At 34.8% G+C, this 19,662-nt stretch overlaps 2 protein-coding genes across 2 annotated transcripts in view; both read right to left on the reverse strand.

The window, feature by feature from the left end:
• LOC121734596 (semaphorin-2A-like) overlaps window positions 1-19,662 on the reverse strand; it is a 394,143-nt gene that overhangs the window by 223,528 nt on the left and 150,953 nt on the right. The window lies entirely within an intron of this gene.
• LOC121735032 (glutenin, high molecular weight subunit 12-like) lies at window positions 13,055-13,565 on the reverse strand. The gene is made up of 2 exons (XM_042125698.1): window positions 13,551-13,565; window positions 13,055-13,405 (listed from the first exon to the last, which is right to left on the reverse strand). The coding sequence occupies exons 1-2, from the start codon at window positions 13,563-13,565 to the stop codon at window positions 13,055-13,057; spliced, it is 366 nt and encodes a 121-aa protein (XP_041981632.1).

A 19,662-nucleotide genomic window follows, 5' to 3' on the forward strand; every position in this document is an offset into this window, starting at 1 on the left:
TAACGATTTATTAATAAACTTCCATGGGCATTCATATTGCATTCGGAAAATGTTGGTAAAAAATTATTATTGGTTCTGTGTAAGAAATGAAGAATCCTGGATTTGATGAAATTATAAAAATTGGCGCTTTTGTTAATGGCACCACCGGATAACTCTTCAAAAAAATAATAGATTTTAATATTAAGTGACTTTTGATTGTGCATATTTCGGCTATTTTTTCTTGCATATTTGCATGCATATTTCGGCACTTTGATCGTGCATATAATCCGATGTCTAGTTTGAGTTATGACTATGCTATTTATGTATGTCGTCACTCGTTACTACAAAGCCTACAAAAAGCAAAACAGCTCTGAACGAGCAGTAGGTCTTCGGTAAACGAGTTGTCCCATGGCGCGATCGTGCTCGACCGCGGAAATCTAATTTCTTGCCAAGATATTACGTGACCTTGTCGAGATATAATAAACATTTTATTACATTATCTTAGCTCATATTTTTATATCTGGGTCTTAAACCAAGATCATATTTTTGTTACTGTTCAAGTTCGAAATCAAATTATATATGATTTGGCATAAAGTATCGCACATGACTAATTTGCGATGTATATTATTATCAGAATCAGAAATGCCGCTGAATGAAATTTGGTATAGAACTTAGAAGTACTTTGAGTTCTTAAAGTATCCGTCCTTTACATAGGATGTGTTTGTGTTATTACTTTAAACTTGTGGACTGTATTAGATGTAAAATATAAGATAAAGATAAGGTTAATTACGTTTATAAATGAATAAATGTTGCATCCCTTGCAAGGGATGGGTTGTGAAGACAGACCGGCAGACCGGTGTTGCTAGCATTCCTGTGTTGCCAGATGACGTCTTGATACTTGCGTTTTGCCTATTAAAAAAGTAATAACCGTGTATGGTTATTCTAAATCGCGGAATCGCGTACAGGATGCTTTTTATCCAGGAAAAATGTACGGTTATTTATAGAATGTAGTTAAAGAGTTTAACTCCAGTAAACAATGTTATTGCAATTAAACGTATTGAACATTGAAACCAGCACTAAGCGAGTCGGAGCAAGAAAAATCTTACTGTCTGTTAAAAAGCAATACAAGACGCGGTATCTACAATAATTACTTGTTTATTTTCTCCTTAATTTATTCGAAGTGGCGGAGTTCGTCTAGTCTTATCGGAGTTCCGTTACGGTATAAACGTCGCCGATTATTTATGTCCGGAACCCGGTGGAACTCGGGAGGGGAACCTGGGAGACGAAGGGGGGAGGGGGAGGACAGATAGCTCCGATTGTCACACCCCAATAGAAACAGATATTTTACACAAAACTCCGTCGAATTATCATTTCGGTAACGATTTGTTTCGTTCATACTCCATTTATCACGATTTGCTGATTCTGTTCATATAGTGTAAAGGTGGCCATACACGGGACATATCGTAACGATTTATCTCCTCGATGTTAAAATCGAACGACAAATTGTACGTGTGTAGCAATATCGCAAACGATTTTACGTTCAAAAGATCGATTGGACGATTTTCTTGACGATCGATCGAAACGACAAATTGTCCCGTCTATCGGCCTTTAAAGCGATTTCATTAAAGATTCTTAAATTTTACTTATCAACTTACAGCAAAGTATTTCAATAAGTAACGGGGAAAATATACATAAATTCTTACGTGTTCGTATGTTACTCAAATATTTTCTTTCCATTTACCGTCTTGAATCCCAACTAGATATTTCAGCAATAGCGAGATGTATTCACAACTTTTTCACTTAATCTTTGTTGGAAATCTAAACTTAATTCCCAAATAACCCTGTCGCCTCCGTATTTCTAGGAATTTTCCTGCGTTAAATAGATACTTTCGTACTTCGTCCTTTTAATCCTCGACACTTTATTTAACAAACTTTTAAACAGACCGTTCTTTAGTATAAAATCGATAGTTAGAAAGAGTTCCACTACTTATAGTTTAAGCTGGTGCTTATGTGCTGGTGTTAAATATTCAGTTTATTTCAGTCAAAAGTACTTAATAACAGAGCAAAGTTGGAAAAGTGGCGGACGGAATTTCGGCCGATGAAACTACCATTTTAGTAATTATATTGTGGATGTCTATCCGAAAATAGATAGCCTTTATATTTTCCTAAATGCAGATGATTTGTAGCTCTGTGGTACAAAACTAAGGCTTGGGTATTGTTTGAGATAAATTAGTAGATCCTACTTTACAAAAGTGCCTGCTCAAAGATACAAAAAAAAATCAAAAACCTCCGATCAAAAAAAACTTGAAATAAACTTAATCAAACACTACAAAATCTAAATTTCAACTTTTGAGATCTTTAGACTTATACTCTTACATCGCAACAAGGTGCTTCATTTTAAAATATTAATATATTTCAAGAGTCTAAAAAACTTTAATTAAAATATCCTCTTAAAGGAGAAAGTCTCGTGCAAACTATGTTGAAGGAAGGGGTAAAGGCGAAAAGGTGGAACTAATATAAAAATTAACTTAACTCCTACCTTCGTACTAAAACTGTATAATTTGCTAAGACTCTCATAAACGCGAGCTCTCACAATGCTACAATCAGAACTTATGCATAAATTTGAATTTTCAATTAAGAATACTTTGAAGAAAATTTTATTACACGTAAAGAGAAACCTTTGGTCTCTTTTGACGAAATACCGAGGTATTAAAGAACAACGAAAGTGTGGGGCATAATTAAGTTTAAATGTAATTAAATATTTTACTGCACTTAGTTAATACCTTTTATAACATCGTAAATTTTCAACTGTCTAATATTTCTGAGGTGAGTTAAGTTTCATTTCTTTATCACAAATTAGGAACGTTAAAAAACAAGATGAAAAAATTATTATTATTTTATACATTTTTAATTTTTTTTATTAATATATAAACTTATTTAAGCTAAATATTGTAAATTAACTGCTGTACAAAATGATCAAACATTTAAAAATCTGAGACATGAAATTTTGTAGGAAAAGAATTAAAACGTGTTTCACTTTGGTACCTATTTATTTTCGGAGGAAAATGTTTCCACAAGTGTCGCTATTCCTCAAAAGACACCCCAAAACGGCTGAAAGGCGTTCGCGAGATATCTTAAATGAGTTTCGTTATCTGCAGCAAAAGAAAATGGGTTTAATAGTTAACAGAGATCCCAGAGGCGCTAAAAATTCACTCAAAGATTTCGGATATTTTTTTTAATCTGATGCTCGCTTAGCAGATAAATTTCCCTTACATTTCCCTTGGTACAGTTGTGAAATAAAGAATACAGCAAGACACAGAGTTTTTGACACCTAAAATACTTACCTTACTTTTGACTTTACAACTTTAAGAGCCTGTTTCACCACTTCCTGATAAGGCTATCCACCAATTAACTTGACAGATCAAGTATGCAGAATCTGTCAAAAAAGTTGTGAATAGCCTATTAGGCACTTTATCAGAAAGTGGTGAAACAGGCCCTTAGGATGTTTCTTGAAATTGGTTTCATATAAAGATAAATAGATAATTACTTGAAATCAAAATGAACTAATATACAGTGAAATAAAAGTTTTATTGTTTAAAAACTCCTGCCCAAAATAAACTGTGATATTCACTCTCCAGCTTTATGCGAAAGACCTAAGTCTATAAACCAAGCATGAACGATAGTCCGAAGAATGCCGGAGAGGCCGTAAACTCTAGGTGTCTCTTACAATAGATTTATATTCATGGCGCTATCTCTGGCGCGTAAAATTTCGGCCAACGGCGAGTCCGAGGGCATATGTAATTTTGTTTGAATAAGTAGGGGGAGGACAAAGGATATTTGATCTTCCTACTCATAATATAAATAAAGTCTACGAGGAATATTTATGGATTCATAAATAGATTTCAAACGATAAATGGGTTCGGAGATTAGATTTTCTTTTGTTTTCCTCGAAATATGTGCGTGCGTAGGTCAGTAAAGTTTGTAAAACTAATTTTGAAATCAGTTAAAATTAAATAATTTTGAGGTCTCCTATTTATATTATACTATATTGCTATCTCTAGCTTTGTCATAATTTCATAAAGAATAATAATTTCTTTATATTATTCTTTATGACAAGAATACAGAAAAAAACACACAAACTTTTTTTTTAAGCTCGAATCTCATGGCATGGTTGCATATTATTAGTTGCATACTATTTATACGAGACTATAATATTATGCAATCAGTTTTCTAGCAGTATCATCTTCTTCTTCTGTATTTATTTTATACATACACTTGAACTAGTTAAGCAAACACTGGACGTTTCTAGAACAATTCCGTGTGGTTTCAATTTGCTATAGTTGTTGGAACAGGACTTTGAGGACATTCAGCTTTCCAAGAATAAACAATCGTCTATTCCATAGGTTCTAAATAGCAACTATAGCAAGTAGAATTCTATATTATCTTTATACGTGGGAGAGCCATGTTTCGGCACGAATGGGCCGGCTCGACCGGATAAATACCACGTTCTCACAGAAAACCGGCGTGAAACAGCGCTTGCGCTGTGTTTCGCCGAGTGAGTGAGTTTACCGGAGGCCCAATCCCCTAACCCCTACCCTATTCCCTTCCCTACCCTCAACTATTCCCTTCCCTTCCCTTCCCTACCCTCCCCTATTACCCCATTCCCTTTTAAAAGGCCGGCAACGCACTTGCAGCTCTTCTGATGCTGCGAGTGTCCATGGGCGACGGAAGTTGCTTTCCATCAGGTGACCCGTTTGCTCGTTTGCCCCCTTATTTCATAAAAAAAAAAAAAATTGTATGGTGTGATGTACGATCGAAGAAATTGATTTATAGGCAGATGACGGGCCAACGTCATTTGGTTGGTTAATGTCAATCCAATCGTAATCAGTTGGCTGGGTTTGACCCGTTTAACAAAACACGACCAAATTACGTAGGTGACGGACCTGTCTCTGAATGATAAAAAAATGAAAATGATCTGCAAATTTTGTGAATTTACAATCATAGAAGTTGATTCATATCAACTTCTATGATTGTAAATTCACAAAATAACATTTGAATGTTGCTGAACTTATTTCAAGATCATTTAAATCGTAAATAAAAAATATAATATAATTAATATATAAAACTCAAAGGTGACTGACTGACTGATTGACACAGTGATCTATCAACGCACCGCCCAAACCACTGGACGGATCGGGCTGAAATTTGGCATGCAGGTAGATGTTATGACGTAGGCATCCGCTAAGAATGGATTTTGATAAATTCCAACCCCAAGGGGTTCAAATAGGGGATGAAAGTTTGTATATAATAATACTTCTTAACGCGAGCGAAGCCGCGGGCAAAAGCTCGTATAGTAATAAAATGCTCTTATAAAAAATATAAATACAATTTTTTTTTCATAAAAAAAGCCGCGTGAAAGATGATGATATTATTATACAACTTAAAAATATCTTCATCGAAACCACACAACCGAATTGAACAAATCGAGTTGTAAAGTTTTATACAACGTGACCTCCATATCGGGTATCCCATACGCCCAGCCCGTAATAATTGAACACTAGTAAATTTGTGCAACTTAGCTCTAAAAGCAATTTCGGACAGCTTTACGACTGGTCAGTTTGTGAGTTCGTTCTTTATTGTTCGAAACGCAATCGAGATCCATCTAGTGGCAATAAAAAAGGGTGTTATTTGAGAAGGAAGATTTACGGAGCCTTTACATTAGTGGTATAACGCCGCTTCTATTGTAATTGCGTCGTTTTGGCGAAAAAGGCCTTTTGCTGGATGTGCTTTAAATCAAATTGTTCGTTCAGGTCACTTTTATGTCCACCTGGACTATTAAAATAATTGTTAGGTATGAATTTAAACTGCATTTTTATATTTTAAGCCCCGTATTTTTAAACACGATGAAAACAGAGGGGTGTAAATTTTATCTGTTTGGGATATATCAAGTTGTTCCCACACCCGCTTGGTAACGAGGGTAGCAGTTTTTTATGGTGCCTATGTGTTTGCGCAATACATACTTTTAAGAGCCACTTTGGCAAGAGCGCTTTCTCTCCTTTTACCACTCTACTACTCTTAGTATGATGTTCTACTGAGAGTAGAAGAGTTAGGGCACTTTTCCTGTCATTCCACGCCCGTATCTGGCCTTGTACCATGAAACTGTTTTGAGACTCAAATAATCGGACGAAAATGCTGCGTCCTACTCTAACAAACGTGAAATGACGTTGGTAGAGCAGGACGCGGCATTCTCGACCGGTTGTTTGAGTCTCAAAACAGTTTCGTAGTAGGCCTATATTTTATTCCACTGCGGCGCTAGTAGTCACTAAAACAAATATGGCGTCAAACAGCTCGCACAGCTGATAGCACTGTGTTGATATTTTGTCGATTAAATTTACTGTAAAGTGTTTTATTTGTAATAAAATAATATAACAGCGTGGATATTACTACCCCGTCAATGGCTACTTAAAAAAATATATTGTTATCCCATTTAACGACTTCACTATATAGTTATATGACTCTTAGTCACGACGTTAAACGTCACAGTCAACGTCTTGACTAGTTGTCCTTTAGTCATTCAATTGAATGGTGTCATTCAATGAATACGCTGGTCCTTCAATCGAATCGCAGATTAAACTAGATGACTACGACATATATAACAATAAAACGTACATACATTGTGGCACTTAAAATAATATACACCACAAAGTAGAGCTCATTTCGAAGTAAACAGAATCATCTCGTGCACAAAGAAAATAATTTTTGAAATTTTAATATTGCCTGCTCTCACTATGCAACAGCGCCCATATTATATTTCCATATTTGATAAATGTGCAAGTGAAGTGAAGTGAAATGTGTGTCTGTCATTCTGTTCATTACCACTTTACGCTTGGCTAACCACTTAACCAATTATGATGATGTAATTGAAGAATACACTTTGAATGACCTACGATTATTCTTATCGGAAAATGAGCTGCTACGGCGAAGTTACAGGCAATATACGCGGCGGCGCGAACGCGCGGTTAGGCGACTATACCGCGAGGTAACAAGCAATTGCAGTCCAATTGATTGTTGGTGTGTTTTTCAAAGACCTTGTTTTTTTTCTTTTTTAGTTGTTTTTTTTTGTATTTACTATTAGTGTTTTTGCTTTTTGTATAAATTATTGTTAGCTTTTATAATTGTAAGTTGTAAATTTATTATAAAAGTAATGTAAGTATAGTTTTCCCCCTTATTTTGTGATGAAGTCACTCAGTGGCCCTTGCAGAATACCACGCAGCGAGCTATAGCTGAGCTTGGGCCAATTTTGACATCACACAATATGTACGTATTGTGTTTTCTTATTCAATTGTGTAAGTGACGCGACCGCGACGCGATTTAAATAAATCGTAACATACTTTGCTTGTGATCTCGCGGTGAAGCGGCCACACCGTGCGTTCGCGCCAACGCATATAACTCCAGCTTTAGATTTTTTCTAACAACGCAGACTTGTAAAGGACAGAAACCTAAATCCACTAGCTAGCAAAAAGAGAAAAGACTCAGAATGAATTGAAATCGATTTCTGAAAAACCGTGAATCCCCATAGCAATTTTGCTGGAGTTTATTTTTTAACTGTCCATCAACACCCTTTGCGTGTCATCGACCTCTTCGATTGGAGGGTAGATTTCGTAATTGTCAAGGTAAGCTATCATAGTACGGGGAGTTAGATATTTAAATTACAGATTCGTGATTCCACCAGTAATAGATATTCTTTTTTTTCAGGGAGATAATTTTTAACCCCCTTTACTAATAAAAATATTTACACAGCGAACAATTAGATATACAAGGTTTAAAATAATGTATGGCACATTGAAATAGTCACATGACATACAAAGGCAGAAAGTTGAATAGTTATACGCTTGGTAAATAATAATATCTTTATCAATAAATATAATGTAAGATCGAGTAAAACAAGATATACTTTTCAATCCACTTTTATTGTACATTCCACAATATAATTTATAATATACTCAAGCACTTCAATCAATTTTCCGGCATAGGTTCTACTAGCCAAGAGATCCGAACGAAGAGTGCCATTTGAATGCGATGTCGACTTTATATAGAGTTCCCCTACCAGTCTCTATGAAAGTAGAGGCTGGTAGGGATGAAAAGTCCCGCCTACAAGTCTGGTTTTATGAATCACACCAGATGGTGCGGTTGCTATTATGATTGGTATTGTTACAGTCGGCCATCCGATTCAAACGAGTCCTCTCGTTTACAATAGTCTTAAAAATAAATAAATTAAACCTAACAAAAATTATTGCTTAAGTAATAATAATTCATAATTTTTACACATTCATAAATCATCAATATAAACAATATACTATAATACAAGAAATACAACTATAAATTATAAGTTTAATTACAGTGACTTAAAATAACATGTTAATAAATAGTAAACAATCAGCGAGAGGAGATAACATTCATTTGATTGAGTTGTGATGTACAATAAATAAATTAACATGAATAACAAATCATTTTTTTTTAATTGAAATAATCTCTCACCAGTCTTTAACAAATTAATTACTTTTCATCCGAGGAATCATTACTAGAGAAATCACTTTCCGGACTATTATCGAAACTAAGCCAAGGGAATATTTTATCTATAGACACTATTCCTTCGTAACGTTTACCATTTTTCTTAGTTAATGGTGTGTCTTCAATTACAAATCGGTCATTAGGCAACAGCTTTTTAATCCTAAAGGGACCTTGACATTTGGGTTCGAGTTTCTTAGATTGACCAGGATTACCTACTATAGTTTTTATTACTCTAACAAGATCACCTTCTTTGTATTGAGTACTTTTCTTTCTATTTTTATCATATCTTTCTTTATTACGCTTTTGATTTTCTTTAATCAATTCCCCAGCTTGATCCCTAATATCTTTTAAATTAACATCTACTGAACTATTTACTACGTCTTCTACAACTTCATTTAATACGCCTTGTGATGCACTATTAATTTGCTTGCCAAATAATAATTCTGATGGTGATTTCTTTGTGATGTCATGCACAGCAGAGTTTATACCTATTTGAATGTCCGGAACAAATTCATCCCATCTATCAGGACTTTTTCCATGAGACATTGTGCTAAGTGACGCGAGAATCGTTCGATTGTAACGTTCTACCTGTCCATTAGCTCGTGGTGTAGCCACCGAGTTTAATATATGTTTAATCCCCGATTTTTGCAGAAATGACTTAAATTTCTTACTTGTAAAACTACTTCCTCGGTCTGTTATCAAGCGAGTAGGGGTTCCGAAATAGCTAAAGAATGTCTTAAATACTTTAATAGTCGCTTTAGTCTTGGTGCTACGTACTGGGGTTAGGTTTACATACTTGGTGAAGGAATCAACGATCACCAGCAAATAAGTGTTTCCATGTTTACTGCGCACAAAAGGGCCTAAATGATCAGCATGTACCGTATGAAACGGGACTTCTATTTTAGGGATTGGATGAAGTTCCCCTTCCTTCGCTCCAGATGGGAGCTTATGATGTGCACATTCTAGACATGCAGACACATATTTCTTGGTGAATCGTCGCATTTTTGGGAACCAGTAGTAAGCACGGAGGCGCTGTAGCGTCTTTTCGAATCCAAAATGCCCTACGTCATCATGATTAGCTTTAAGTAATATCCAACGAACACCTCTTGGGACAACCCATCGTATTGTTTTGTCATCTATAACACGAAAAACTTTATTATTCTTTATTTTATATTCCTTATATATTTTAGCAATTTTACTAGTGGAGGGATCTTCTAAAACTTCTTTTATTAGTCTAATTTCGGAATCCCCGGATTGAACTGTTGCAATCCAATCTTCTGTATTAATCGACAAAATGTCTAATGTATGTGGTTGTTCTATGTCTGAGGGTATTGGGTTTCTACTGAGGGCGTCTACATGAGCCATTCTTTCGCCAGGTCGGTATTCAATTTCACAATCGTATTCCAAAAATTGTATCCACCATCGGGAAATGCGAGGTACTAAATCGCGCTTAGTGAAAGTAGAGCGTAAGGCGTTACAGTCTGTAACAATTGTGAACTTAATACCGACCAGATACACTCTAAATTTGCTCAAAGAACTAACTACAGCTAAGGTCTCGAGTTCAAAGGAGTGCAACTTTTGCTCGTCAATCGTAGTCTGTCTGCTATAGTATGCCACTACTCTCCAAGGATCTGAACCTAATCGTTGCATTAATATACCTGCTACTCCAGCCTTACTCGCGTCTGTGTGTAATTGTGTTTCGGCTTTATGATTATACAAAGTAAGAATTGGTCTTTCTGTCAACTTATTTTTTAAGGTCTCAAAAGCATCTTGTTGCGCAGATGTCCATTTCCAACCGGCATCCTTCTTTAAAAGACTTGTCAAAGGTCGAGCTATAACAGCAAAATCTTTGACAAATCTTCTAAAGAAGCTAGCCAAACCTAAGAATCTTCTAACATCATGTTGATTATTTGGAGATGGGAATTTGGATACAGCCTGTATTTTTTGAAACCCCGGTTTGATACCATTTTTATCGATTTCGTATCCTAAAAATTCTATATGATTTTGGAAAAAGTTACACTTGCTCATTTTAAGTGTCAATCCACTTTTTTGTAGTAATGTTAGTACTTCTTCTAAGCGAGCTAGACCTTCCTCAAAAGAAGCTGCTGGAATTAGTACATCATCCATGTATATAAATACATATTTAGCGCTAGACAGTACTTTATGCATGAGACGTTGGAATACTGCAGGCGCATTTGCCAAACCGAAGGGCATACGAACATATTCGTATTGCCCATCGGGTGTGACAAATGCGGTCTTTTCAATGGACTCTTCTGCAATCGGGATTTGATGATAACCGGATGCCAAATCTAGTGTTGTGAAAATCATCTGTCCTGACAACTGATCTAGTAAGTCCTCTATTCGGGGAAGAGGGTAATGATCCCTTTTAGTTTTCCGATTAAGAGCGCGATAGTCCACACATAGACGCTTTTCACCGGACTTTTTATTTACCAAGACAATTGGGCTTGCATATGGCGAACTTGACTCGCGAACTATCCCGCTCTCAACCAAGTCGGTCACCATTTCTTTTACTTGTTCCCTTTCTGAATGTGACATTCTATAAGGCCGATATACTACTGGTTCAGTGTCCTTAAGCTGAATTATCATTTCAGCTTCTGTAGTGTAACCTAAATCATGAACACCAGTAGAGAAGCAACTTTTGAACTTTTCCAAAACGATATTTAACATTTTCTTTTCATCATTAGTCAAAAATTCTCCGCATGAAATTTTTAAGTCGTCAGTAACCGTTTGAATGTCTGTGGTTATAGTGAAAATTTGTTTTGTTTCACCTAAATACCTAGCTCGTGTGATTAATGAGTTTTTCAAAAAAATAAGAGGTTGTGTGCCCAAGTTCTGTACTAACAATAAACAAGAACCCGAACGAATTTCGTATTCTCCTGGTAACAAGTAATATTCCCTTCCTACGCATCCCCTTACCGAGCCACCGACATACACGTTACCACTAATATCATCATCTGTATAAACTCTGATTGTTTTCATTTCTCCAATACCTATTTTAAATTCACTTTGACACTTTAATTCTTTTCTACTGTCGAAGTTTACTTTCTCGAATTGCAAGTCTGTAGCTGTTTTCACAATACGTATACTCGGACGCTCGGTAAAGGTATGTCCTAAAAGAACTGGGCTGTTTATTAAATGATCATCTACAACTAAGGAATCTACATCTTTCTCAATTACACCTTGAACTTCGATCATCAATTTTAGTCTTCCTAATGGTAAGTAAGGTACATTTCCTAGACCACGTAATAATGGACTGTCAACGGCTAGCCAAGATAGACCCAACTTTATTGCATCCGATTTACGTATTAACGTGGCTTCACTACCTAAATCCACTTGGCAGGCTGTTGGCTGTCCATTTATCTTGACTATTATTTTATATTTATGAGAAGAACTATCTAATATTTTATCGTGGTGACACAAACTAACGAGTGCAGAATTTATTGGATTTGTTTCACTTATATTAACTTTTAAAACATTTTTATTCTTTTCAGATTCAGGCTTCATTAATCTTTTCTTTGGACAATCTGTAAGAGCATGACCAATCAAACGACAATAAGAACACTGGACGATAGGCTTTGGACATTTAGAGCAAGGATGGCCTTTCTCTTTGCAGTTAAAACAAATTACAGAATCCGACTGCTGACTTTGTTTTAGTTTAACAGAGAAATCGTTATGTTTATTTGCCAATCGAGTTTGAAATAAATTATTACTATTAAATCTCTTTTCTTTCTTGTTATCTACGCTATTGTCTTTCATTTGAAACTTAAAAGTTTTGAAGAAATTTAATACTTGTTCTGGTTTGACAAAATTCGCAGCTTGAGCACCTACCCTTACACCTTTATCATCAATACCGTGAACTAAACAGTCTATTGCTTCCTTACCGAAAATTTTGCAGCGATTCAATAAATTAATCTTGGAATAATAATATAATTCAAGTGAATCTCCAAATCGACCTCTTTTAGCAAGCATCTCCGTCAATAACTCTGCATAATTTTCGGTATCTGGAAAGGATTCCTTTAACAAAATCTTCCACTCATACCATGATCTCTTCAGAGAAGGTAATCCTTGATACCAAAGCTTAGCGTGACCACTTAGCTTTGGCAAGGCATAATGAATGGTCTGGCGGTCATCCCACCCATATATATCGGCACATTCATCAACCTTACCAAGCCAAGTAGTAATCGGTTGTTCTCTACACATTGGATCAAATTCTGGCAAGACATTATTTAGATTAGGAAAACTAGTGCGCTCATTACAATTTGTATTTTTAATTACGTCTAAAAAGTCTTTAAATAATGAAGATGTTGACTCACCAGGCCAGCAGCTTTTTCGTTTAGAATTCCTCCTGTTTTCAACAGCCCTATACGTTTTCCGTCTAGGGCTCAGAAACATGTCCTTATCGGGGCTCCGACTCTTGTCCCTTCCAAGGATCCGGCTTTGGCCCCTCTCAATGCTCCTGTATCTTCTAGGGCTCCTGTTCCTTTTAAGACTCCTGTCCCTTCCAGGGCTCCTGTTCCTTCCAAAGCTCCTGTCCCTTCCAGGGCTCCTGTCCTTTAGAGAGCTGCTGTCCCTTATAGGGCTCCTGTCCCTTAGAGGGCTCCTGTCCCTCAGAGGGCTCCTGTCCCTTAGAGGGCTCCTGTCCCTTAGAGGGCTCCTGTCCCTTAGAGGGCTCCTGTCCCTTAGAGGGCTCCTGTCCCTTAGAGGGCTCCTGTCCCTTAGAGGGCTCCTGTCCCTTAGAGGGCTCCTGTCCCTTAGAGGGCTCCTGTCCCTTAGAGGGCTCCTGTCCCTTAGAGAGCTCCTGTCCCTTAGAGGGCTCCTGTCCCTTAGAGGGCTCCTATATTTATCCTTTCCAATACTGTGCATAGGTCGATAAGGATTCTCACGAGTCCTGTCCCGTTCAGAACTCATACGATCAATGCTTCGATAGCGATTATGGTATCGTCGCCTCCAGTCACGCAGCTCCACTTCTTGTAACTCACGCTCTCGGCGTTCATTATTTAATTGTTTTTCTAAATTATACATTCGCTGTCTATTAATTAGTAATTCTCGCAGTCTTTCACTGGATAAACTGCGACTACGTGTGCGGCGTTTCCTTGTCCGATCAACACTTCTCGATCGGGTACGACCTCTATTAGCTATGGACAATCTTTGCAAAATTGGACTTTTGGATCCGATTGAATATTCCTGACTTTTATCCATATCCATTTTGAATATTATTTCTGAAACTCAAATTATTGTATTATTATAATGTTTACAACAATACAGCGTAATAATTGTCAAAAGGGAGAACATAAATTAGACGCTATTTAGTCGAATCGAATCAAATAGAATAAACAATCCTTTTATCACTTTATATGATACCTGTCGCTTTTTTTTTTCTTTTACATGATATATAAAATAATATGATATAATAAAATATACTACTTATATTGACCATGATTTCAAAATTATCAAACTCAAATATAAATATTAATATTTAAGTCATAACAATAATTTTAAAGCTCAAAGTTGCATTCGAAAGATGTTATAATAGATTTTAATTGATTCCAATAATATTATGATCAAAATAAATAATTGAAAAATAATAAAATCAAATAAACATAAAATTCTCAATAATAATTCAATTTTTCTTTTTAAGATAAATTAAAAACCATAGGTCAGTTATTTATTCGATTGCAAAGTAATCATTTTCAATTGTGGGTGTGGTACGATAACAGTAAGGTAAACTATTTTTATAGTAATTTAAATTAATCGTTAGTCAGTGCTGTAATAGTACCTAAAATATTACAATTTATTTTAATCGTTAACCGGAAGTAATAATTAATTAGAAATATATTATCATATTATCTCTATAAATATAATATTTAAATAACCATTACTTTATTTTGATGTATATAAAAAAAAGAAATGACACCATAATTATTTAAATATGATCAAGGTTTAAAATAAACACGGTAAGTATATCATTTCATGCAAAATTCTAAAAGTATGTGTTAACAATTTAATAGAAAAGAGAAGAGAAAAGAAAGAAAAAAAATACGTTACGTACCTTGTTATCGTATCCCACTTCTGATATGTAAGATCGAGTAAAACAAGATATACTTTTCAATCCACTTTTATTGTACATTCCACAATATAATTTATAATATACTCAAGCACTTCAATCAATTTTCCGGCATAGGTTCTACTAGCCAAGAGATCCGAACGAAGAGTGCCATTTGAATGCGATGTCGACTTTATATAGAGTTCCCCTACCAGTCTCTATGAAAGTAGAGGCTGGTAGGGATGAAAAGTCCCGCCTACAAGTCTGGTTTTATGAATCACACCAGATGGTGCGGTTGCTATTATGATTGGTATTGTTACAATAATATACAGATGAATATTACGTAATTATTATAAAGATGATGATTTCAGGAAATCTAAATAATTTGTGATTTAAATGATACCTACTCGTACCAGATGCATTACTAATACCGTAGCAGTTCCGTTTTAACTTCAGAACCAATTGAGATAAGATTTGAATATGTATTAAAAATTAGAAGTAAAATAATCGTCCTAGAAATTGCGTGAGAATTTCCTAATTCATTTCAGTACACATTTCTTTGGGGAGCGTATGAAAGATTGCTCAATTTACACAAAATAAATTGTTACATGTGAATAGGCGGATGTCATTTGGTAATTAAATATTAGTCATGGCGCGCCCCAGGGCTCGGTCATCGGGCCGGTTTATTATTAGATAGTCGTGATAGTGCCACTTATCTTGGGTTCTATTAACCTGGTCGAGCGGTAAAGATAACGTGATTGTCCCTAACCCGGATATGTGGACCCGAGGAAAATCGTTCGAAAATCGAACAAGTTGCTAAATTCGAAATTCGAACAAGTTTTTTTTTTAGAAAAATCGAGTTGTCTATAGTCTATGGTTTTCCGACAATCTCCTTTTTTTTCTTTTTCTAAAATTGATTGTACTGAGATATTCAAATTCATCGTAATCTTCTTAGTCCATCACAATTCATATAGCACACATATTTTTGACTTTTTTGTTAATTTTTTTTGCAAGCAGAAGTGCTGATGATAATATTGCCTGTGTTAAGCCTTTGCTAAAATACGGCACATTTGCTCGAATTATTTTTCAGCCACAACTCGACGTGTGTTAATGCCGGCATTATGATAATAAGGACGTGAAAACAATTTACAAATAACGGTTAACCTATATAATGAAGATTTCATCTGCAGCCCGTAGATTTGTGGTTTGGTCTCATTTGCGTAAACACTGAATAGTAAATTTAAAGCGAGGGAAATTGTCGAAATTTATTTTTGCAATCATTGTACCGATTAAAATAATTGTGGCGTTCTGAATTTGAGGTCGGCTGTTTGCGTGTGACATAGGCTCTGGAGATTTTTGATATGGCGCATGTATGTAATTGTTTTTAATTATAATTCAATTAATTGTAATTAGTTTGCTGCAGTTGATGCATTAAAATAAGTCATAATCTGGTAAATAGTTGGAGCATAAAGTAACAATTTTATTACAAAATTATTTAGATAACAATACTTTTTAAAATTTACATTGGTTAGTCGTATGGACTATTATTTATTTATTTACTCAACAAATTGTACAACTCGGAATCGGCTCCAACGATTTTCATGAAATTTAGTATATACGGGGTTTTAGGGGCGATAAATCGATCTAGCTAGGAACCATTTTTAGAAAATGTCATTTTATTAGTAAGCAAATAGCTAGTGTTATAAGAATTGCTCGTTTAAAGATATCAGATACTATATATTATAAGTATTTTCCAGAACCACAAACAAAAAAGCCTTAAATCCATTACACCGTAAATCCTAAGTCGTTTTCAATAAAAAAAATAACAGCCATCCATCGATGTCCTTCCACCCTAAAGCAAATTAAAGATGGACGCTGCATCTTTAATTAATGCTATTTTATTGTACTTCCCCACCTCATTAATTACGACGGAGCACACATTTACATCCTTTTCATGTACCAATAATGAGTTGTATTTGTTTTGCAGTTTCTATTGGGTGATTGCTTTTGTTACTACTTACCTTACATCGTTAAAAAAAGTATAAGCATGAATTCTCATAAAATATTAACCCTAAAATAAAAACATTGAAAAAAAACCTCTTTAACCCCGCGTTCCATTTGATGTTAAAAACGATCAAAACGCTCAAAATAGGAGGCATTTTGAGCGTTTTGATCGTTTTTAACATCAAATGGAACGCGGGGTAATATGTAGTTTTCTGTTTCAACTTTCTGGACTGCATTTCAAGTACCTACCTACATATCACAAATTAAACTTTAAATCATGTCAAAACTATGTTTACCGTAATAACAACCATTAAAGAGAATATGAAATGAAAATATTGATAACGAATTGAAATAAAACTAGAAATAGTCGTATCTACAATTCAATATTTAGGTGTTGTGTCGTTCCTCGTAAATGTTAACGCCGCCATTATGGAAATTTAAAATTGGAACACCGCCAAAGAACACTCAAAATTATTTTATACGAAATAAAACAATTCAGCGGGTCGTTAGCAACTAATTATAATATTTTACTTAGGTACATGTTAATAACATTATTAAAATTATTTTCCAAAGACTGGCAACTCATTTATTATATAAAATATTATGTATAGATTACTACTTGTAGTCTGTATTCATAGTTAAGAATAAATAAAAAGAACTACTTGTATTTCTACTACTTTGAGGAGACCTTAATTATTAAAGATCATAAATCATTAAATTATTCAAGAATTTTCGACTTTCTTTCATCCATTCACTAACCTTTAATAAACAAAGTACAAACATCCTACCTACGATTATCAAATTATTAAAAAACCTTTCGTTTATTTCTGCACAAATTTCGTAACAAAATTTGAGCACTTTGAAATAGGCGGTATTATTACACTTCACACTCGTGTGGGGAAGTGTGAGGAAGGCTCATAATTAGAGTAAAAGCGTCAGATCTACACTGGAGGCACCTCAAAGACTTACAATAGGTAATGTACTTAACTGTACGCATCATTACTTTGAAGCGAGAACAAGAAAGCTATAGAGTTACCCCTTGTAATTAAATAAACATATTTTATAGATGTGACGTAGTTATGCAAAGCTGTCTTTACCGTGTAATTTGAAAGGAAACAATCATAATTATACAATTATGATATTAAATAAGGGAGTGTTTTAGTTAAAAAATTCAAAATGTTTTTTTTAATGATGAGAATTTAAAAAATAAATAAATTTACTTTGCAATAAAATTATATAAAAAGAAAGTGTAATATAAATAAATCGCAAAAGTGCAATGAATATAAATAATCCTAAAAAGACCAGGGCCCGAACTAAGTAAGTTTAAAAAGTAGTAAGTAATAATAAAAACAGAAAACCCATAGAGCGTCAAACTAGTGCAACACTCTCGCCATAAAGCAAAAAATGTCAAAGGGTTTGAAAGCATATCATAAGGTAAGAAAGCGATTTTATCACCAACCCTCCCGCGGCATAGTTCGCCCTTAGAGGATAAAGTACATTTATCTAAATGGAAGAGACGCTCGGGCACTCCGCTAAACGACAACCTTAATTTTCCCAAAGTAATAATTAGGAGCGAAGGTTCGTAGGGCGACTCAGACAGCTACCGCTAAATTTTTAAACACCTCTAAGTATAAAGTCCGATATAATTATTGTATTATGCTGGAATCGGTGAAACGAATAAAGGTGAAGTTTAAAATTGAAAATATATTATATATATTTATGACAGAAATGTAAATTTTGCACATTCAAAGTCAAGGAAATGAACCATCCGTGAAAATTGAAGATAAGGTAAGAGCCAGTCCACACGGCGCGTTGCGTTGCGTAGTCGCAACGCAAATATTTTGACGCATAGCCGGCCGGGCGCTGCGCCATCGCAGGTTATTCCGTGACTCCCGGTTTACCTAGTTCCAATATAATAACGAAGTGTTAAAAAATATGAGATATAAAGCACAATATTTAAAATACCTTAAGCCATAAACATTTTAATAAAACGTAATACTTTGGCTGTAATTAATTTACAAACTCACCTCCGATAAAAATTAAGTATTAATTAGGATAATTATACATTTTATTTTAATTTGAATTAAATCTATATTAAAATCTCCTTAACCAAACAATTTTGTTTCTTAATATTTATTTCCAAAGATATTTAAAAAAAACATGAAAAATAAAGAAGATCCGCCCGAGTAACTACAGTTTTATGCTAAGCTAAAATGAATCGTATTGCGATGTGAATACGCTTGGGCTTTGGTTGTGTGCAAGGTTATTGGATTGAGATTAATCCCCGCCTTAAGAAGCAGTCTTAACGTCAACACCCCCTCTCGCTTTGTCTCGGGGGCTGCAGCTGTCCATGACGGACAGTCTGCAGTGTGAGTTGCGACGACGCAGCGCGCCGTGTAATACCTTAGTTATTTGTATGTAAAACAACGCAACGGCAGCGCTGCGTCGATGCAACGTTGACGCAGTAGGTTTACTAATATTTTTAACAAACGAAAAAATCTGGGAACCCCAGACGACAATAAAATAATAATATAATTAATCAACGCCTAATAAATTAATTATATTACTTTTTTATGTATCATTCATAACAACTGTGTCACTTCCACGTATAACTTCTATTGATTAATTTTGGCATCAAAAACAAGATTTCTTTCCTAAATCAGGATCCATAATTATTAAAACAAATTAATTTTTAAGATTTTATCTCATGAAGATCCTTCAGCGATTAATTTCGTCTCAGATCGCTACGGTTATTAATTAATTTTTTTCGGTCTCTCAGCTATTTCGTGAACCAATTTCTTTAAAGCTTTTCTTCGCTTGCTTTAGTCTAATTAGCTAAGAGATTACAAGATAGCTCGGGACATTTTTTGATGTAAAATCTTGTAAATTATTCTCATTAACATTTTATCTTTTAAGTGTATTTGGCTTTAACTTTGAACAAGTAATTAAATCAGTTCTTATTAAACGTCTTACTTTAACTGTTTAATTTGTATTAAAATCATCATTACTATCACTGATTTTTGTTTCATATTTTGTTCTTAATT

Source organism: Aricia agestis, chromosome 16 (genome assembly GCF_905147365.1).
Source record: "Aricia agestis chromosome 16, ilAriAges1.1, whole genome shotgun sequence".
NCBI lineage: Eukaryota > Metazoa > Arthropoda > Insecta > Lepidoptera > Lycaenidae > Aricia > Aricia agestis.